The sequence below is a fragment of the Falco cherrug genome, chromosome 1, assembly GCF_023634085.1.
Source record: "Falco cherrug isolate bFalChe1 chromosome 1, bFalChe1.pri, whole genome shotgun sequence".
NCBI lineage: Eukaryota > Metazoa > Chordata > Aves > Falconiformes > Falconidae > Falco > Falco cherrug.
In genome coordinates this window covers 36,552,241-36,575,390 of record NC_073697.1, presented here as the reverse complement: position 1 = coordinate 36,575,390, position 23,150 = coordinate 36,552,241, and the positions used below count along the sequence as shown (strand labels likewise).

The following is a 23,150-nucleotide window of genomic DNA, read 5'->3' as shown; positions in this document are numbered from 1 at the left end:
CTGGGTTTCATTGAACAGTAACAGTCTTAGGTAAGTCTACAGGATGAGTGCAGAAAGGCACAAATTGCAGTACCTGTCCTGTGAGCTGCTTTGCTTCAGGTCACCTCCACTTCAGGGTTATGTGCTATGCTTTTGCACAGACCTACTTGCACACCAGCACACCAAAGCTCCCAGTCCAAAGGTAGAGCAAAACCAGCTGTGAGATGGGGCAGAGCAAGGTCATGACTGTTTGCTCCTATACATGTGCATGTGAGACGTGACCCTAAAATTTAGGTAAGGATTGCTAAGTGATTAAGCAGTATGATGACAGCTGAAAAATCAGATGCCTTTCAAATGCAAAGTGAAATACATCAGAAGGAATAATTTGAACAATTCATGCATGTTAGTAGGTTCTGAACTAACAGGAAAAAAACATAGGTGCCAGTACGAGCAGCTGAAAGAAAATTTCTGTTCAACATCCATCATTAATCAAAAGTCCATGTGAAGATGCATAAAGAGTATGGAGGAAAATAAGATGTTCAACAGACAGAAGACTATTTTACAAAGTCAGCAGGAAATCAGAGTACTTAACACTGTATAGTGTTTGCTCAGCACTATAATGAAGATAGCATACATTTACCAGTGTTTTAAGACTGAGAAATTAGACCAGCTAAGCTTCGAAGTTGTGTGGACTACTGAATTTTATTATTTTTTTTGTTTAATTTTCCTTGTTAGAAACACCGTTCACTCAAAGCATGACAAAATTAATGATTACTTTTTTCTACTGCACAGAACCTGAAGCGCGTGGCAGAGACGTGGATGGATGAGTTTGCAGAATACATTTACCAGCGACGGCCTGAGTACAGACATCTCTCAACTGGTGATATCTCTGCCCAGAAGGAACTTCGCAAGCACCTTAAATGTAAAGATTTCAAGTGGTTCATGGCTGCAGTGGCTTGGGATGTCCCTAAATATTACCCTCCTGTGGAGCCTCCACCTGCTGCCTGGGGGGAGGTAAGGAATACACAAATTACATAAATATTTAAATGAGCCTAACATTTTACATTGTAGGAAATTAGAATTAGGAAAATAGATTTAGCTGCTGTGATACTTAGTGTTATTAAGGAAGTTCACAGTTATTAGAACAATCCCTGGACTAACCATTAAAATGAGAAAAGATCATGTATTAGAACTGTCGCTGTCGCTTTTATAATTCATTACACTTTTGTATGTACAGGCCATAAGATGCATGCACAATGAAGACAAGAATGTGGAAAAGACTATGTAGCTCTTATTACTGCATGTCACAAGATGATTTCAGATGCTGAGAGTCACCTTAGTAAAAAGGAGGTCTGCAGTCAGCACTTTGGTTTGCATATCCACTTATATGCCTCCTCCTGTTCTTACAAGGACAGTTGTATGTAGGTGGAGTTAGGTTTGCTCTGTTCCGCTCACATGTGCAAGTGTGACAAGCAAAGCCTGGTGCTTTTCTTTCTAAAAGACTGGTTTTGCTCAGCTTGTGGTAGGTAGGTGCTATCGTGACCAAGTACCAGTAGCAGATAAATGCAGTTTCTTGATTGAGGAGTGAGGGGAGGGAGAGACCACCAAAGAGAAGTTAATATCCAAGTGCCATTCCAGAGCAGGGAGTGAGCAAACACCCTGCTGTAGCTCTCCACCCTTGATCAAAGATGTTCTGTATCCAGATCTCTCTGAAGAGCAGAGCCGTGGCACATCTTCCTTTGACAGTTTTTTTTGTGTGGAAGAAATGAAAACACAAAGAGTTCAGGGACAGGAAATTCCTTCTGTAGCTGCGCTGGAAAATTGCAGTAGCCTTTTGCCCCTCGGAACGACAGCAGATTCACTCCATGGAAAGGTGGCATGCAGAGGGCTTTTTCCTCTCAGTTCATATATAAAGAAGGCTTTGCTCTTTTTGTGTATTGTGCTCCTTTAAAAAAAAAAACATAGGAATATCTGCACTGTGAGTTCTGGCCTTCCCTGATTTTTCTGGAGATGTTCTTGAGGCTCTCAGACAATTATCTTTTAGATTTGAAACGAAAGGATGAAGTTGAAACTTTGATCGAAATATTTGGAAAGACCCCTCACACCTCTGCATAGGGGTGTGATCAAGGCTGGACCACGTAGGGGATTTCTAAACACAGATGCATCTATTATTCTCCGGAATTTCTTTTTTAAAAAGCAAATTACCTCAATGCAAAATTTTTAACATAACTTTCTATGGTAGTAGCAGTCCTTAATTCTTCTTCGTAAGCTTCCAGTTACAGATGTTCAAAGGAACTTCAATTTATATGTGTCTTCCTGTTTGCTACTTCTTGGCAATAATTAATTACTTTGTTGTTAAAGTTTCTTCCATCTTTGATGCTGCTGCTCACACTTGATGGGATTAATGTATACCAAGAGGGAAGGAGTTTATCAGTAGAAGTCAGGCTGGACCAGGGTGCTGTGACTGACACTGTGATCTTCCTTCACTGTCTTCCACATGCATACATGTGCGTCCTTGGAGAACTGGGATCATGAGATGTGTAATTTCTCTGGCCAGCTGAACCATCCTTAACTCAGTCAGAGGGTCTAAGTGGAAGGGTTTGTGATTCAGGCATTCATTCTTTTCACAGAGATATTAATATACTCTTTGTGAGTATATTAATAAAAAAAGAAAAAAGCAAGACTTTTTGAAAGTAAATCTTAAGATCATAGCAGTGGTACCAAATCTCTACCTTAAAAGCATTTACTGAGTTCTTAGGAAGGAAGACCAGGGGCTTTCTTTTTCCTCCAAAATGTACTTTCTCTAAAATAACAAGAGAAGTCTCAGGCCTCCTACTCTATTTTTTCCTGAGACTGTCACGTTCCTGTGAAGTCTTAATTACTTTTTTGGCACTTGCAAGGAACTTGAACAAACTTGAAGGTCAATGGCTGTCATAATTAGAAGCTAAAAGAGGAAAACAGACTGTGTGTTACTGCTTTGTAAGAATCAAGCAGCTCTAGAAACCTTGCTGATTATACACACCGAAAGTCTGTGCCAAGACTGACTATCAGTTAGTACCCTCTTTGCTTCCACTTGGAAAGACTTTACATCTGCTTGACTATGCCAGTCTGGGAAAGAATAAACAATGAGGTACTCAGGCAATTTTTTGCTCTAGCTGGTGAAAGTGTGTGGTGTGAAAACAGACATCTCATGAACAGCTTCTGTACAGCTCCTTGTTTTTTGCAAACACGTTTATTTAAAATCTGACTCTTGCATTTCTTGACAAAATCTGGTCAAGATGGAAAAGAAGGAAATTTGAAAAACAAAACCCAGTCTTCTTCACTACACTTGTCACGGCCTTATCTCTTCTGAATGTTTGTGCCTTTTGTCCTTTGTAGCTGGCAGGGTGTATGTTGCCTTGCTATTCTGTTCTACCTTGTAACATCTCAAATATGTGCTGTAAAGCAACAACAGCAAATCCAGACAGATTAAGGTTAGTGAGACTATCAGTTCTGTGTCTGGGTGAGGTAAGTGTACTCTTTTCTCTCCCACCAGGGAGAAAAGGAAGGCTTTCAATTTGGTTTTGTTCTTATCCGTCCAAATTTATACTGGAAAGTATGTTACCAGTTGAAAAACAGTAATACCCATCCCATTACCTTTTTAAGACAGAATAATTTATTTGTAATGTGCATTTGAAATCCTGTTGAAGGAAGTTAAAACAATAGCTGCATTAGGTGAGATTTGGACACCAAATGATTTCTTAGGAAGTACTCATGAATCTAAAAGCTGTGATCCAGCATGAGTATATTGTGCGGATATCACAGCTTCCAACAGTATCTTTGAAAACACATTTTACAGTAAATCAATCCTATAATGTTAGCCATTGTCATTTACTTTAGACTTCATAAGTCCTAGAGTCAAGGTGATACGGAAAAAAATTATATGTTTCCCTCAGTCAAAAGGGAAATATTTAAGCTTAGTTTCATTTGCTGTTACGTGAACTTGTCATTCAGCGATTTAATACACAGCCAGTCTCTCAGTCACCACAGCAGTGCTAAGCTGTGGGACCTGAAAATACTCCTTTCGCAGTCCTGAACTCATGGATTTCACAGAACTGTTTTACAGCACTGACATGACAACGTCACCCAGGAAGTTAAGTCAAGTAGCACATTTGAAAAAGGATTAAAGCCTAAGGACTCACTAAATTCTCTTTTGATTACTTCCTTTTTTTAAAATGACATCCTCATACCCTTAATGAGTCAATCTCAGCCCACCCAGTGTCACATGTCTGTTGTACAAAAGCTATACAGCCAGCTATTCCCCACCCTGCACAGACACAGTGCTGCACAGCTGGGCTGTTCAAATTCTTTCATCAGGATCAGTGTCGCACCGAGTAACAGAGTCCCCCGTTTCTTCAGTGAGGTCTTTGGCAGTGCTCGACTTCTTTTAACTTCAACTTTTCCTTTTTATGACTCACACAAAGGATGCATACCTTTAAAATTACTATGTATTAGTTGACAGGAAATGTGGCCCATTTTTCCATACTTGATCGGTAGACGTTGATGGCCTTAGGGTTATCTGAAAATGTGAGCGGTGCACTAAAAGTGGCTTTAAGTGCTGCTCAAATGAAAAAAGCAACATAAATGAACATTGCTAATGTCTTCTAAGAGCTACAGCTGCGTTCTTGCTTGAGGCATTAAATCAGATGTATGGAAAGTATTATATAAACTGATAGCACCAAGGTGCCTCTCTTGTTGCTGTATTGGGGCACCCTAAGGAATAGTGCCAGCACCATCTTCCACATTCATCTTTCTGACAGATGACCATACTGAACATAAAGTTGTCTTTAGATTACTAAGCTTTCCCACTTTTTGCTTGTGATTCAGACAGTTTCATGCCATGATAAGCATACAGAGTAGCTCCCAGGACCCCTTGTGAGTCCCTCTCCTGCTCTGGCTCACCCCTCTCTGCCCCCAGGATGTCTGAAGTGTCCCTGGGTGACAGCCTGACTCTGATGCAGACAGGGCAAGGCTGCAAGAGCCAGGACATCACCCACTACCTCAACAGCAAATCTTGCAGGAACTCGTTTGCCTGTGAACAAAGTTGTAGTCTTAGAATTGTCAAGAATATTGGTCGGTATAACCACTGGACCCTGGGAAGCTTTAATTTCCCCCTGTAATTTCTTTTTCAGCATGAAATACATTCTTTTCAAAGGAAAAGGGGAAATTCACTTTGCTTTAAAGTATAAGGGTGTGGGAGGAGGTTGTCTTGGTGTTTTCTCATTTAACATGGAGCATGTTAGTGTGTCCATTAAACAGCTCCCACCAAATGTTCAAAGATCTCAAAATTGATGCTAGCAAATTGTATCAATAACCTGTGACCCTTGCTTTTCCTCAGAAGACTGTTGCTTTTCTGACAAGAAGATTGTCATAGTAATCAACACATCCATTGCTTTCCAGTTTCCATTCCGTGCTCGTGTGCTAATAACAAAGACTATGTTTTTGAGAGTGTAGTGCTAGACCATCTCAATCTGCCTCTCACACAGGGAGCTTCTTAGGTCATATAACTGCTAGCTTTCTGCAAAACTCCAACAGCAGTTCAACCAGATGTCAAGTTATCTGGGAGACCATATCTTCTGCAATATGTAAACACTGTTTGGGAACCCCTGATTTTTATAATATTGTTTTTCCTGTCTTGATAGGTGTCCAAAAATGTCTGTCTTACCCCCCCACCCCCCGTTTGAATACCTGTCTATTAAATCAGCAGCTTCAAATGTCAAGAGGTAGTAGTGTCGTCTTCAAACCTAAGGTCTAGGCATTCAAGCTTTCTGTCCTCCCATGTTCCAGCTCCTATTTTATGTCACGTTCCTCTTTTCCCATCGCAGTGCCAGTGAGACAAGCTACTTCTTTCTCAAGGCCTGGTCTACTCTGGAGAAAAGGACTTTTAACACAGGCTGGCTAACTTAGAGAAAGCAAGCTATAGTTTTAATGTAAATTCACTGCTTTTTGTAAAACCCAAGGATTACTGTATCTAAGCTTACTCCGTGATTTCCCCTTATGGCTTGCTACCTCATTTCAACCACAGAAGTCAGATGCTACACCAGCAGAAATCCTACTCAGATGACATGGTTTTGTTTCCTGAGCATTACTGCAGCACTGGGAAGCGCATCCTTGCTTGGGCCCCTGCAGCATAGAAGAGGGAGAAAACAGACCCCTTAGAGTTTGTATTCTCTGTGACTTTATGCCTCAGCTGCTCTCTATAAGGACTACAGGACCCATTGTCTTGGTATCTATGTCCCAACATGTGTTAGGATGACATTTCAAGAGCTAAACACACATCATGACTTAAATATAGTATGCTTTTTTCAGAATGTTTAATTCTGAAACAGCCTTTAAGATCACCACTAACCATCTTTGTTAGAGTCCTCAAAAGCATGCTTTTCATGTATGCTTATCTGCATGTACAAATGATAGTATTTAATGTTGAGCACATAAGCTTTGTATGAGGCAACTCATTCCCTACCTGCATGGGTGATAAAATCTGTCTCTTCTTCATCCCGAATCTCTATAGTTGCACAATATGAATGTTGGAAATGTGAGTGTATTAGGATCACTAGCTATTTCTTTGCTAGTTACAACTCAAAACCTCAAAAATTTGAAATCCATTGTGCTGTGTGACTGGAGACAAGGCAGTTCAAATGCATATTAATGTATAAATGAGAAAAAAGCCTCTCCTTGCTGTGCTTCTGCTTTCCTTCCTTTGTCCATGAAAGCATCTTAGGGGATTTGCAGGCTGTGTGGTGCTGGTGCGCAACAGAATATTCCCCATGGCTCTGGCAGCAACACGATGGCTCAGTTCAATTTCTAGCAGCTGCCAAGGCCACACAGAAACGCCAAAGAACAAAAGCACAAGCTTAACTGAAATGCCTGTATTACAAAAAGAAAATGAAAAACAAACCTCAACCCCTCTGCAGTTGAAAGGAAGGATAAAACAACAACAACAACAACAACAAAAAAGGATAAGCTAACATGTAAGCTGCAACAAGGCAGAGGAAAATCTAACTCAAGGAAACCTTTCAGGAGCAGAGGGAAGAGGAGAGGAAATAAAGAACAGGGAAGACAGATTCCAGGACTGAAGGAACTAAATGTAGCTTCAGCTCAAACCTGTTCCAGAAATGCATTGAACATACCTACCGCATAGTCCAAATGACTGAGAATGGGATGGAGTGATGCCATTGAGACAAAATTATGAAAGCTGTTTAATCCAATAAGCATTCATTGGGCATGGACTGTATTCACTGTCATTTTAGAATTCTGAATCACATAAATATGCCCCAATTATTAATGGCAATTGTTAGCAGCTCCGTTGTAATTAGCTCACGTGCTCTAGAACATTAGTTCTATTCTTATATATCATTTAATTTTGTATTAGGCCAGAAATTTTTGTTTCTACAATGTAAATTTAAGTGCACTGAGAAATGATTGAACACTCTCGAAAAATTGTCCTTGAGGTAGGTATGAAGCTTTACAAATATAAAATTAAATTCTATTTCCTTCATTATTCTTTCCTGTCTCTCTTGCTGGGTGACATGAAAATGAAGGCAGGGTTTTTGAGAACTAATTACCTTTCATCCTTTTCATCAGTTAATGTGTCCCTTTGTACTGTGGGGCTGCTCAGTGCTGGGTTTCTGCATCTGTTTGTGTGTATGAAATGCTAGTGGTTTACCTCATCTATAATAATTTTTATTGTCTTGAGAAAACTAAAAAAAAAAGAAAAAAAAAGGAACTGGGCTTGTCCAAGCTTTACAAGAATAATTCTCTGAGCTCTGGTGAAAGCTCAAAAGTTCTTGGAACCAATGGCTCAGAGTGATACTCCCCCATCATTTGACCAATCTTTGCTTTTCTAGGCTAAACAAATGCAGCTCCTAAAATCTTTCTTGAAGGTGATGCTTTTAACATTTTCTCCACTTCCTATTGCTTTCCCATCTGTCTAAATCTTTCTTAGATATTTCTTAGAATAGATTTGATTCTGGTCCCTCAGAATCAGAAAAAGAGTAGAGTAGGTCTCCCATGTGTCTTGCAAGCGTGAAGATTGCCCCTCCCTGCGTTGTTTTGTGCTATGCTGAGAAATCTTCCATCTTTGGATGTGTATGAGGTATGCAGCAGCAACATTTATGTTTTTCTAATATCATATGGCAACAACAATGACTTCTAAAATATTTTCCATGGAAAGATACAAATGTCAACTCAACTGCGTCTCCATTTGACATCTAGCTTTTCTTTTTTTAAAATAAGAATCAAAGTAGTGGCCAGAATGTCAAAATATTCACCTGCTTTCTATATGTTACAAATACAGAATTTGTGCATGTTTCCATGTGTGTATGTGCACTTTAATTATCAGTTTCTGTGTATCTCATTGACAGGGTAATTTTTTTAAAGAATTCCTCTTTATTATGGAGGTGTCTATAGGGATTTTAAATAGCCCAACTAAGGTACTCAAGGAGAAATGTGCATGTATTTGCAAAATAAAGTTGTGATTTCACTCTTTTTGGTGGCAGTGGGCAACCTGCTCCTTTTCAGCTTAGTCTTTCGAACTGAGTGTGACAACAGTGGTATATAAATGGTATGACTGATAGTCACAGATTAATTATTACTCAGTTGCCTCAGTCTCAAAAACGAGACTTTTCTTTTAAGAATAAGTCACACTGAGTGTTTGCAGAAGGCATGCAGACAGCACAAGGAGCCTCCGTGGGTAAGCATAGTTTCAGTACAGATTTGTTAAGTACTTTTTAATTTTATGCACTTTGGGCACTAGCGTGTGACCTAATCTTCAATGGTGTCATTGTGTCAAAGTACAAAAAAGGATCGGAACAGGGCGTACTGAGTTTTTAAGAAATACCGCTCCAAGGCATGTGAGAGACTCGCACAGAAATCGTTTCCTCTTAATACAGTTGATCTCTCTTGCTCTGATAGAAGGAAAGAAGCAGTCAGACCAAGCTTTGAACTTCTCAGATTTTTTTTCTCTTTGTGTCTTTGCATGAAACTATTTCATACAGACCTACCTTTCATTTGTTAAGCAGAACATTTCAAACTTTGCTGCATCTAAAGCAGCTCCCAAAAAGACTACTTCGTTCCAGGACATGGCTCTCTACCCTGTAAAAAGTGATTTCCACCAGTTTTATGTAACTCGTGGTCAGTCCCAAGCCTTTCAGAGCTAAATTCCTAACCCCTAATGTTGGGAGCTTTATTCCGCAGCCTGGTTTAATGTGAAATGTTGCTGCTTGGTTTTGCAGATTCGAAATGTGGCAGCCAACCTCTGTGTGGACAGTAAACATGGAGCCACAGGGACTGAGCTGAGGCTGGACATCTGTGTGAAGGATGGCTCAGAACGGACATGGTCACATGAACAGGTATTTTAACAGTGGAAAGAGAAAAGCGGGGTAAAATTGTTCCTTCTCTTTTCCAGTTTCTAAACATTTCTCCAAGGGCTTCTCCTTTTCCTAAAGTAAAGCAGGGTGTAAAAACAATTTTTGGATTATTGCTGACCTTGGTAACTTTTGCAAAGAACTCTTTAAAACAACCTCAGAAATTCCAATTGCCACCTGGGCTGTACATTAGTCTTCATTTCCAAAAGGGATTGCAATGCCCAAAGAGCATTTTCATGAAAACATGTTGATTTTGATTCAGTTACTTGAAAATATTTTAAATACGGTGCCTGGGCCTGTAAAGCTCTAGTGGCTGTCTGCTTTTATGCTTTTATCTCAATAAGTGGTAACATTTTAAATGAATATGAGGCATAAGCGAGATAAATAGGTAAAAGCTAGAAAGACAGGGTTTCAGAAAGACAGGGAATGATAGAGTCAAAAAAAAGCTTTTATCTAGGTTGATTAGGTAGAAAAATATTAGCTGTCAGGAGCATGGAGGAAAAGAGCTCTGTACTCATTGTGAGTGTCATAGGAAAAGGATCATGACCCATAGGCTATGGGTCTGGCCAACGTGAGTGAAGAGAATCCAAATGAAAAGTACAGCCTAACCGTTGATTAGCAATTTCAGTGAGCATGCCTTTCACAGGGGAAGGTCCCAGATTAGAAAAAATTCTCAGTGCTGAGGAGAAAAATTGACCTGGCAGTCACACATGGCACTTTGTAAAAGCTTAGAAGTTCAGGAGGGAGGAGTTCTGATGGGTATTTGAAGTGCTGAGGTCAAGAAATCATTCTCCAAGGATACTGAGAAATGCAGGGGGAGAGGTACAAGTGCATGAAACAGAGAAGCTGAAGGACGATCCCAATTTAGGTAAGTGCCAACACGGGGAAAAGAACACTGCTGAAAGACTTCTTCACATAGCTACCAAAGATACAGCACGGTGATAGGATGCTGAGGCTAGATAAATATAATCCTGTTTTGTTCATGAAAGACATCCAGTAATTCAAGCAATTAATAGAAAATAGTTGTATGGTGTAGACTGGATCATCACGGTGCCAGTGTGTGGGTAAAACACCACCGCACCGCAATGCCACCAGCAGCCCGCCTGCCACCAAAGCCACCCCGTTTCTGCGGTTGTGGCTCATTTGTTGCCGGGGATTGGTCGGGGGGGCGTGTTTTGGGCTTCCCCCCCTTCGCCAGGAGGTAGCCCCGCATTCAAAGGCTGTTATTGCCCCTGACAGGAAGACAGTTTCTAATAGTTTATCCACCTGGCAATAAAAATCCTGGAAAACAGGTGAGAAATGTTTAAGAATCTTTAGAAGGGAATTAGGGTAATAAATATATAAAATAGGGTAATAATAAATAAAATTAGGTCAATAAATAAAATAATTCTATATAAATATAATGACTTTTATTATCACAAGCAAATAAATGTAATTTCACTTTCTTGTAGGAAGGAACCTTATTTTCTAAAGCTGGAAAATAGAAGTTTGAGAAGAAAGATGATTTTGTGTCTTACTTACTAGATAAGGACCCAGTATAATATCCATTACCGTATTGCTGAGCAACTTTTTATTTGCATAGTTTTAGTAATGGTAATATCCTGTTGGGTTTTGGATTAGTTTAGAAACAAAGAGAAACTGATTTTATTCAAGTATTCATGTTTCTGGTATGAGGCACATTCATCTGGCTGATAGATTTCAAGGGTGAGTCTGTGCAAGGTGCAGATTTTAAAAGTACCACTTCAGAAAGAAAGGAAAGAATTACAGAATCTTACATACAAAACAATGAGGCGAACAAGTGTAGTAGTAGACCTGACTGAAACTCAGAATTTCTATCCCATAGGAAACTACAGTATGTGCAAAATATTTCATCCAGAGGAGAACTTTCGGTCTTCCTCTAGAAAAGAAATTCTGAAAAAATTTAATTTTAAAAGGTCAAAACATTTTGGTGATGCAGGGCTTGGGGGATTTTTTTCAGAAACAAGATAGCATCCTTTTCCCCCTTTTTCCTGCAGTTTCCCTCAGCTCACAGTGGAGGGACCATGCACGCTGCGTTAGCACCTGATGTTCCACTGCTCCAGCCATAGCCAACGTCTCTGTGTCCTGTAGCCCACCAGGAACCTGCAAGGCAAAATAGCAAGTTCCAACTCGGCAAGCAGAATCTGTCTCTATGTTAGTGACAGCTGATAGAAGAAAAAATTCTCCCAAAAGTGTTTTAGATTGGTATATTTTATGGAAAATTCTTGACTAGTTCCATACCCAATCCCAGAGGCTGCTCAGTCAGGAATGTTACCTGCAGTGCATGTAAGACCACAGTCTTAACAAAACGTCTCCTGAGGAGAAGGTATGTGGTCTTCCACTTGCACCACAATAAGATGTGAAGGTTAACTTTGTTAAAGAGTGTTTGGGAACAACTGCCAAACACCTGACCAACCCTCAGAGAGCTCCTCTTTATTGCTTACGTCTTCTTGAGTTTGTTGCCTGCATGATTCCTGCATATGCCAGTAGAAATTAGCAGTATTAATGAAAATATCAAGCATTTTATTATTGTATTTCAAATAGCGTGAGTTGACACTGAGTGGGTCTTGTAACTTCTGGTATAAGTTTGCAGAGAGTTCAGTGGCAAAGTATAGTAGCTTGATGGGACCAGTGCAGCAGACACCAGTGCTGGTGCTGCCGCTAGACAGAGGTACCATCCTTTTCGTGACTTGATTCATGTTATATTACCAGGGCAGGAATTAAAAGCTGACCATCTCAGCAGCTGTGCTGGGGGGTCCAGCCCTTCAGCAGCCCTCAGGAGAAGGAGACCTTCTACCCCAGCACTGTAAAAGCCCGGGCAGGCAAACAGCAGACGAAAGGTTCATGGGTCACTTGCAGGCTTTCTGGTGAACTGGAGAAGGGTGGGAAGTGAGGGTGAGTGTTGCTGCGGTTTCTGGAAACTTCTCCAGAATTAAAAAACAGAGGGGAAGGGGCAGGAGGATGGCATGGCATGGCATTCTTCCACCTCTGTCTTCCCAGAGCTAACTTCTGGCTTCAGGGAAAACTGGGGCTTTGGTGGACTGATAACCAGCAGCAAAGGAAAATGACAGGCATCACTCCCTCTTCTCAAGTCCCCCAGCCTGGCCAGGGAGCAGGTGGACAGGCACCACCTCTAACACAGCCCAACAAGTGGCAATGCAACCTGCCCAGCTCTTTCTTTTCTGCTCGGAGGTATAATTCAAGTCAGAGCCCAGTTCTGAAATGTGGTGTTTCATCTTTGTACGGGGCACACTTTGTCCACTCAAGTCTAACGCTGTAGTCAAAGCAAAATGCCAGCTGACGGACCCCAGCCAGGCAGTGAGTAATTGAGCTACGTTGTCAGGCTGGAAAGCATTAACAGCATCAAAAGGGCCTTTGTCCTATAGATGGTCCCAAGCCAAGGCAATCATTCTTCAGGCCCTGTGCCAATTATAAATGAAGCTGGAAAGCTGTATTTTCCACAGTTACTGTGTGACAGCACTAGGCTGCATGAAAAACTAAAGCGTGAGGGCTAAGGGTTGCTTGGTTGGGGATGCAGAGAATGGGGCTGTGTTTTATGAGCTCTGTGGTATGAGAGAAGGCAGAGGAGGAGCATCCACTGAACCGGGACGGAGGGTTACTCCGGTCCAGCCGGGAGCAGTGAACAGTAGCCCCGCGGGTTGCAGGTGAGGAACCAGCCTGCTGTTTGTTAATGGTGTATCTGGAAATTTAGGTGCAGCCTTGTTTCAAATCAACAAGCAGACAGGAATGAATGAAGGGTGGTACAAAAGGGTTCATCCATTTCTTGTAAAATCCGATAGAGGTAGCTCCTAACAGCTTAGGTCAAAGGAACAGCGAAATCCAAAGTGACAGGTGGTGGTAAAGCAAAGAACTACGTACTCAGGGCTTCAGCTAATAACGTGTAGCATTGTTGCACATTATGCAGTGGAGAGATAATTTTTATATTGGCCAGATTTAGTGTTAACTAGAGAGAATTTACAGTAATGGGGGGTAGCTTAAAACTATGAGTTTGAAAGGACTGTAGGCCTTAAAAGTTTGTCTGTAATTTCACAATTTTAATATTAATTGGGTGTATGGAGAAGCATAACCTTTTTTCTGAACAATTTTTTTTCTCTTCTCTCTCTTAGTCCTAAAACTGAGTTCCTGCTTCTCACAAGGTTGATTTTATAATAGTATCACTAGGGAGAAGACATACTTGTTGATTTAAAAATAAAACTGTTTTATGAAACAGGAGGGTAAGAGGGAGGAAAAAGAATCTGTGCTAAGCTGAACATTGAGATCTAGTATTACACAGATCCTGGTTTTCAGTGGAAGGGAATTAAAAACCCCTGTCTGTTACCACGTCATGACTTTCTAACAGGACACAACCCTGGCAGTCTTCAGAAACCACACAGGACTGGAAAGGGTAGAGGGGTAGCTGGATCAGTATGATTTGATTTGAAGGCTAGCTTGAGCTCTTTCTGGTGTACCGATGCATTCAGTGGGGTAGTAGTCCTCAAGCCAAGATCCAGAGAACAGCAGATATCGGCCCTTCAGCTCACCAGTCATGCACAGAATGAGAAATTTGGAGAGTGACCCACTGGAAAGATGAGGAAGGTCCTGCAAGAGGATCACTTTCTTGTAGTAGTGATGAGAGTGATAACAACACAGAGCCACTATTCCACACCATTCCTCTAGGTATTTGTTATTCACCACTTTGAACTCTAGGTTTATTACTTGGCTATAGAAAGGTAAAGGGTAGGAGAAAGAAAATTGCTTTTGCTGGGCTTTCCTTAAAGGAAAATTATCTCGGGCTTCTCTTTTGCTAAGGAAACAGCAGCATAGCTTTTTTCTGTACCAAATCTTACTTCTGTCTTTGCTTGTGAAATGATAAGTTTAGGGAGTCCATGATGCTGCTTCCAAGAAACATGAAGAAAAGTGGAGAAAGACTTAACCTTTTGAAAAGCAGAAATTGCTTTGAAAATTAAGTTAAAGCTGTCCACTGCATTTTACTGCAGATAAATGTACAATGCACTCTGGGAGAAAGAAGAAATAAGCAGACACAGGGGCAGATTAAGAAAATGCTGTCTAGAAAACTATAATACAGAAGTAAATAGGGAGTGACAGCAGCTAACAGAAAAAACAAGGGCTTACAGTAAGACACATAAGAAAAATATTCAAATATATGCTTATATTTTGTGCTTGGAGGTCAAGGGAAACAGTAACACCTCTGAAATGTGGCATTTGGAGGGTGGTACAGTATTGAAGATGCAGTGTTTTTAAAAGATGCATCTTTAGGAGGACTATGGAAAGAAGATAGCTATCACAATGAAAGAGTTAAAACCTGGGAACCACAACAGAAGTATGCAGGATCAGACCCACATGACAGAATCACAGAATGGTCAGGGTTGGAGGATACCTCTGGAGATCATCTAATCCAGCCCCCTGCTAAAGCAGGTTCACCTAGAGCAGGTTGCACAGAGTTGTGTCCAGGTGGGTTTTGAATGTCGCCAGAGGAGACTCATGATGTTTAGCTTCATTCGTGGATACTGGTTCTATCAGGGAATGTACACACTGCCGGGAGCAGGGTGCTAGATAAGGACAAAAACGACCCTGAGTTGAGGTAGCTGCAGTGCTGGAGGCAGTCTGAGCACGCCATGGACTGAGTCGCTTCTCTGGATAACAAGCCTGCGTGCAGTTCCACATGAACCATCACAGCTGAACAGTTTCTACTAGCAAAGTTTGCTCGTTTGAAGAGAGCTTCACTTTCTGCATCTTATTTTTTGGTTTACACTGTAGAAAATCATGCAGGAAACAAAAGAATAGCACTGACACCACACACACACAAAAAAAAAAAAAAGATAAAAAAAACCCTCACAGCTCTCAGCAGAGCTTCTAGGTAATAATTTACAACGTGCAACCTGTTTTCTGCAAGGATTGGTCCATGGGAAAGGAAAATGCACTCTGCATCTTTAAATTTGGTGCTGTCAGACCTGTCACCTTCATCTGGTGATTGAAAGACTGCAATGTCACAGCATCATTTCAGGCAGCTGTTGTCTAACTGAGAAGTATTCCTCCATGGTTCCTCTCAGGCAGTGAGAAAAAGGACTTTAACAAGCTGCCTGTAGCTCACAGGTTTCACTAGCAGAAAGACGAAGATCATTTAATGTGTGCTGTTTAGGGAAAAGAAGACAGTTGAGAAAGGATATGCTAACAGTGTCCCATATAAACAGAAGGAAACTGTTCATTAAACATGGGAAAGACGCTATAATGGGAAGATCTCTCTAGGTAGCTTCTTCAGACCCAAATGGGAGAGCTAGAGGAGCATCACTGGCAGAGGCTTTCCGAGTCCTAGGTAGCTGTAGTCCTAGCGCATGCAAGTGCTGCTTAAACTGGGGTAACTAAGGGCTGTAACAGAGTATATCCCCTCTCCTCTCCACAGTAGTTGCCAGAATTTTTTTTCTTCCCTGCTGTATGGATTATGCCTTCCTGGCATATATTCTGTGACACTGCTGATGCCCTTTTAATTAAGGCAGTTGGCATCACTGAGTCGTACACAGGCAGGATCTCGTTTAACCAGCAGTTGGGATATATGGAGTAGGGAAACATGCGTCAAGCTTTATGTGTAGTTTTAAATGTTTTTCACTAGTAATACATCATTATATTGCCTGATTGTTTTTCTAGCTCTTCACCTTTGGTTGGAGGGAAGACATTCGCCCCGGGGAGCCACTTCACACCAGGAAGTTCTGCTTCGATGCCATTTCGCACAGTAGCCCTGTCACACTGTATGACTGTCACGGGATGAAGGGAAACCAGCACTGGAGCTATAGGAAGGTTGGACTCACTGGGGGGCATCTCAGAGGTTCAGACTGTCTTGAGCCTACATTTCGTTTAACGCAGGCTTGTGTTTTCCAATCAGAGAAGTTTTGTTTTAAAATCCACCCCATCTTATTCCAATTTAATTTAATCTCTCTAGAATATGTTCCTTTTGATCATTCAGTTATTTAGGTCAAATTTACATGAAAATGGATCTGATCCAGCTCAGAGGGTGTCTGTGTTGGATCTGTTCCCTGAAAGGTGTTTTACCATTCTGGTGCTTCAAGATGTTTCTGTCATTTTAACAGAGGCACTGTTGGAAATATTTTCATCCAATGTGACAGCAGCAAATAGTGCAGCTCATGAGTGAAATATTATTTTACTACTTTTTAAAGATCACAAGTGGCAGAAAAATATCCCTTATAAAAAACCAAAACCAATCAACATTAAAAGCACTGCTGTAAGCCCAAAGAAGGCAGGAGTTCATAAACTAAAGATAAGCAGCTTAGACACTACTTTGATCTGCTAAGTTTCAGCCCGTTTTTATAAATCACTGGAAACAGGAGGTCAAGCTAGAAACTGTCAGAGCTTCATTTAGCGCAAAAAGTCCTGGTAATGCTACCAAGTTGTTGTTAGTTTTTTTAAATGGTTAATCAGCAAGTTTCCATGATTAAAGATTTCACTGATAAACTCTGTATTCTATGCAGGATAAGGGCATACGTTTTCTCTGAAGCGTTGAGGATTCCTCTTGTGCATCCTACACTTTTCTTTGACTACTGTGCCATGCCCACCACCTTGCTTAAGCTGAGGCCGAAGTGCCAGGAATTGGTCTTTGCCAGTTAAACCTCAATACTGCTTTCTAGTTTGAAATTATATATAGTAGAGAACTAATTCAGAACCATTAAAAATAGTTTTGAGCCAACCCTTTTTCTGAGAGTCTGCTTATTAGCCTGTGCCCTTTTGCCCTATTTATAACATAAATTGGAGATCCACCACAAGATTTTCCAGAAGTGTAATCCCTCTGAAACTGAGGCATTACTGGCAATAAAGTTAGAATGTATGGGTGAGATGTTTAGAGGATATAAATTGTCATGGCTGCATTGCTGTATATCTGGCTTTATAATGTCATAATAATACCTTCTTGCTTCAAAATCCTTCTGATTTATCTTTTTGCCTACCCAAGCTGCATGAAAGAAGCATTCATACCTTTAGCACTTCACTGGTGCTTAGCCAGTTCATAAGACAAAATGCAGGTCTGGAGCTGCCCTCTATAAGGCTCATCATCTTTGATGAAGACAGAATACAGCAGATAACCAAAAAAATTGACATTTGAAAAAAATACACAGTGTGAGTTCTATTAAATTCTCTGCACAGGTTCATTTTTAATTTCCAGAAGGCTGACAGGGCTCATATAAAAATTCTCAATGCAAGACAGGCATTTCCATCTCAGTAAGAAACACCAGAAAATTTCACTATGATGGAAGTACTGACACAATGTTAACTGTAAGACCATCCTGACAGCAAGCTGATTAGTTTGCATAAACCTCTGAATTAAGAAACTGCATTGGAATAATAGAATTATGCATACATTGTTTTCTTTAGGCTTAGTTTTAGTTTGGCTACAAAGTAGGTTTTTATTGTTTCACATAGCCTGTTTTCTCAGATACAGGGGAGACTTACATTAGAGATTTTTGGTAGTACACATATACCTCCAAAATCCTAACGATATAATCCTTATCTACCTTTGAAAGCATCCTGGCAATAGGTTTTGTAGTGTTTACCCACAAAAAAAAGAAAAGTACAAGAAAAGAACGTTGTATTGGTTTACTGAATCTGTACTAGAACCCTTTACCTATAGGATGGTATGCTACTAAAATTGCACCCTAAATAAATAAGAGTAGCAGTCTGGTTAAGTAAGAAGTGCCTCCTTTTAAAAAACAGAGAGCAGGTCAGCAGCTGTTTTGTTCTCTGCACCACTTACAGACACTGTAGCTTCCTAATGGGCATATATCCATCCTGCCAATAATTCTTCCCATGTTTTAGGAAAAGCATCTTGTAAGATGCTTAATATGAAGCATTTCTTACCATGTTGTCATACTGTTCCTGTAAAACTAGAAGATAAAAAGGTTTTCTTCTTTTAAGGATGAGTCTCTTACCATGATCATTTGCATCCTTGAGCTACTGGTAGGAAGAACTTAGGGCTATGAAGTGATTACAAAGTGCTGCAAATACAGTTTGAAGCCAGGCACTCTTTTAAAAATGCCGTATTCTTACAGCATAGAAGCTCTTAACAACCTGTATTTGGACATTGGCAAATAAAAACAACTTAAATATTTTAGTGGTAAGTAGAATTCACTAATATTTTACTTTGGGTAAGGAGTGTTCTTCTGGAAAAAATTCCAGCTTATCCCCATTATCTGCACTTTGTTTCTCATTGCAGTCCAGTCTCAGAGTGAGCAAACCAGATTATTTTCAGATGAATGAAACCAAAACTACCACTAATAAACATGAGCCAAAAACCTATTCTTATTCTCATACTGTTTAAACTACATCTGAGCAGGTATTTGAAAGTCTAGTAAGTCTGTGATATTAAGTAATCAATTTTTTAGGATCAATCCAAAATATTGGTCTACAGCCAAGTAGAAAGTTTTCCTTTAAGGAAACCCTGTAAGAAGCAATGGAGTAGAACAAATGCAAGTAGTACCATAAACACTGCTGTGGGTTGGAAATAGGAGAAAGTGAGTTTCATACCAAGAAAAAAAATATTGACACTATAATGGGGCTCCCATCAATGGTGGGAGCAATGTGAGAAATTAGATAAATGTAAGTAACCTGAAATTATTAGAGATTTGGGATTATAGTGGCTTCCTAAAATAAAGCCATTTCCTTTACTTTATTTGAGATTCCTAAGTATGTGAGAGACAGAGTTCAACAGTGCCTACAAATTTCCATTCCTCCCAGTGAAGGAGCACGCCTCTGGTTTTCAATGTAGCATCATTCTGTGTTGACACATAATGCATTGGTTCTGATAAAGTATGATTCAGTTTCTGTGCCGTAGTCCTATTAGTGCTATTTGTAGAGCTCAAGTAACCAAGAAAGGGGTGATTTAGTAGGTCTTCAAAAGGAAACAATTTGCAAAATCAATTTCATTATATGATAATTCTACCCTCAGCCTAGTGATTATGATAGACGCGAGGCTGACAATGTCAAAAACTGTGCCCAGAACAGCGTGGTTTGCTCATACTCCTTTGACAGCTTCAGGGACAAACTGAAAGAATAAGTTCACTCTTTACACAGTAGGTGCATAGATTATTTCCTCAGACAACCGAAGACATGTCACTGTGATAGTGGGTTTTATCATATGGACATCTGTCCTGCTGAAACTGCACTGGGGCTACCAACTAATTTCAGATAAACTACTGCAGCCACCAGCTGATAATGACTTCCAGTTACTATTGACCTTGGCCATAGTTATAGCAGTGACCTAGAAGAAATGAAAAGCTCTGTGTCTCATTACCAACCCCCTGAACTGTCGAGGCCCATTATCTTACAGAGAACTTTCTCCTTCTGCAAATAATCTTCAGACTTGCCTTCATGCAGAAGAAAAAAAAAAACCACCACTCTGCTGTTTTCAGATGTTAGAAGTGTCTCCACAAGAGCTCTTGTGCGTTTTTAATATTGGTGTAAAGAGGAATTTATATATTTCTCTTGGAAAATTCTCTGGGACACACAGAACTGTTACCCCTTAAAGTCCTGAGCCTGTTTCCATTGAAATCTGTAAGAGCAGCAGGCTTTGACCTTAGGTCAGCGTAAGCTTGAGATGATAAATTAATAGGCCCTTATATATAGCTAAGTCAGCCAGAAGTTTTTTCAGAGTAATAACTGTGTCCCTTTTCTTAATAGATGCTCTTCTCTCTTAATAACCAGACTTTCTAAAAGAAAGCACCATCCATGCTTCACTCAAAAATTGTATCCCCTGGATATTTCTGTGAGAAGACAGACTGCCAGATCTCTTTGGAAATGCTAGAGTGGTTTTCATAGCATGCTTTTTGTACTGAAGCAGTTTCCTTTCTTCTTGTACCAGCTATCCTGTTAAAGCTTCTAGTATTTCAGCTCTGGCTTCCTAATAGCTTGGCTGACCCTCATGCCCAGCTATAACACAAGGAAAACTGGATGCCACCTTCCTCCAAGGCCTCACAGCACGTGGGGTGGCCGTGGCAGTCACTGTGTCCTGATTTTGGGCAGTGCCACTCCATCAGTCTCTCACAGAAGGACAGGAGGAGCTGGCAAGGTGCAAATGGGTGCCTGGGCCACTCCGTACAGTGCTTTGTTGCATATGTTAATATAGAAAAGGGCATTGTACTTTTCCAGTGTTTCACAACCCCCAGAACCAATCAATTACATCTTTCCTAAATTCAAAAAAAAAAAAAACAAAAAAACAAAACCCAAAACCTAAACTAAAACCAACTTGCTTTTTCAAAAGTGTTTTTAAATAGCTATTATTTCTTACTGGTTTATTGTGTCACATTTATTTTTGTCTTCATAATTCTTTTTTTAATGTGGGGTATTTTTAGTTAAAGAGAAGTTTCTGTATGATTGTTGCTCAGCACCCAGAGCACTTCTGTGAGTTTTTAATCAATTGCAATTTGACAAATAGCTTTTTGATTTTTTTTCCTTCTCATAAACTGGGCAAGCAGGCACATCCTGGATTACTGTTAAAATACTGGCAGAGCATTTTGGCACAGAGAGGAAAAGCCTGGATATGGTTTACCAAGAGTAAGCTGATATTTATTTCAACAGATACAATGAGTGTATAATCCCTGGAGACTTTCAAACCGTCTAATCACTCCAACATCTGTCTCTCTCTCAAACACTTGCCAAGGTGAATTAAGTACGTTGAAACTACCTAACCCACATATACCAGTTGCTCATCTGGGTAGTTTCTGCTTTACCAAAGATTCAAGGTCAGGTTACAATTCACACTAGTTTTGTGAAGTAAAATTAATAAATATAATCATCGTATCCTTTTTAATGCAACATAATACATGCTTATCCTCCCAAAATCTCCATAGGGAGCTAAAACAGTGTTAGGATTTCCTTCTTATTAGGAGACAGAGCATATTTCAGTGGCTGGTCTTATTAAGGCCGTAGGTGAAGTTTGCATTTCATGGGGAGAGAACTGAGATCATCGGTCCCATGTCCGTCTGTCCATCACACCACTTCAGCTAATAATTCATTCTTAACATCTTCATCGAGTTGAAGAGTATCCATTTTCCAGACAGATTGTTACAGATTCTCCTGCCTAGAAGCGCAATAGAAACTGTCAAATACAAATCCAAAAAATAAAAAAACCCACTTTTCGGGTTCAGAGGAGTTTTAAAGGAGCTCCAGGCAAGCATAGGATATGCGAACACTATTAAAAGACATTCTATTTTTTCATTTTATTATGTGGTTGTTAGTTAAAGACCAGAAGATGTCTCCTCATTCTTTCTTGAATCCCCAGTTTCATGAAGAATAATAACTCAAGGGTAAAAAACACTCCTTTCTCTACAGCTTCCTAATAATAGCTGTGGTTATTACGCAAGGTTAGCACAGAGACCACAAGATCATTTCACATAGGGCTGTGTTAATCCATGTTCTGTAAAATGAGAACAGTTCCAATGACTTGGCATTTGCTACGTAATCCTTTTTTTTTTTTTTTCATTCCTGTAGGACAAAACTTTGTTCCATCCAGTAAGCAGCAGCTGCATAGATTGCAACCCAGCCGAGAAGAAGATTTTCATGAACAGATGTGATCCTTTATCTGAAACTCAACAGTGGATTTTTGAACATATTAATAAGACTGTTTTAGAAAAATTTAACAGCAAGGCCAGTTCCTAGAAAGAAAAATAAGAAAAAATGAACACGCCTAATTACGTACAGACTGCAGTCTACATTTTCGCCAGCATCTGGGTCGAAGGAGTCAGGAATTAAATTTCCTAGATCCAGGAAATCTGTTCTGAGGATTAAGAAAATGCCGCAGCAAGAGCCAGCAGGCTGTCCTGATGGATGTACAGTATCTGGAGAACTTGGCCAAGAGCCTCACCGGATGCTGCTGAGAACTTCAGGCTGAAAATTCCCTTGCTGGTCGAGGGAAAAACTTTGTTTAAAAACTGTTTAAAAGTACTCCAAGTTAATAAAGTAAAACAAAACTCTAGAGTTTCTCAGGTCAAATCCTGCTGTAGTGAGTAGCTCAGAACAGATGCTGTAATTTGGGGTGGGTATATGGTGTGCATGACAGCTACAGAAACCTAAAGAAATCCCAGGTTTTAGAACTAAACATGCTGGTAGAAGAATAATGATGTCCCAACACTCCCTAGTCAAGATATATGCTCTGTTGACATTCTCTTAATAAAAGGTTGAGTTAAGCAGGTTTAACCCTCAGAACTGCTGCAATTAATTTGAAAGACCTCCCTTTTACATTCCATTCATTACCCAAATAGGAATGGTAGAAATCTTAGGGTCTAGAATTACACTGTAGTGAAGCATGAAATAAACTGTAAGGTTTTACCCTCTCATTTTCCCCCTTCAGGAAAAAAAGCAAAGCAATCAAATTTCTATACATTATATGTTTAGCAGTTGTGATTCAAAACCCATTGTCACAGAAGGTGAGGGTTGGGGTTTTTTTGGTGACAAATATAACAGTAGCAGCTGCAGCATAATGGAGGGCTTGTGGAGTAGCTATCTTTTCTAAAGGTAGAATCCTTAACAAAGTATAAATTAAATTCAAAATAGGCTGAGGGGAGAAAAAAAAAATCAGGAGAGTAGGAAATAATCGCATACTGCATGCTGAACTAGGTTAGTCAAATTAACATTGGTACACTGCCATCACCTAAAAGTGTGTTGAGTCCCTGTAGTGCAGCTTAAAAGAATCTTGCAGAGATCTTGCAGTGCTCTTGACAGATAGAAGTGGAG

The 23,150-nt window shown here is 40.1% G+C and overlaps 1 protein-coding gene across 1 annotated transcript in view; it reads left to right on the top strand.

Annotated features, from left to right (window-relative positions):
* Positions 1-22,392, top strand: part of GALNTL6 (polypeptide N-acetylgalactosaminyltransferase like 6) — a 487,985-nt gene extending 465,593 nt beyond the window's left edge. The window contains exons 9-12 of the mRNA XM_055700930.1: positions 772-993; positions 9,252-9,368; positions 16,065-16,214; positions 21,909-22,392. Coding sequence (XP_055556905.1) covers positions 772-993; positions 9,252-9,368; positions 16,065-16,214; positions 21,909-22,076 — 657 coding nt within the window. The 3' untranslated portion in view covers positions 22,077-22,392. The remainder of the gene's footprint in view (positions 1-771; positions 994-9,251; positions 9,369-16,064; positions 16,215-21,908) is intronic.
* Positions 22,393-23,150: the final 758 nt, after the last annotated feature.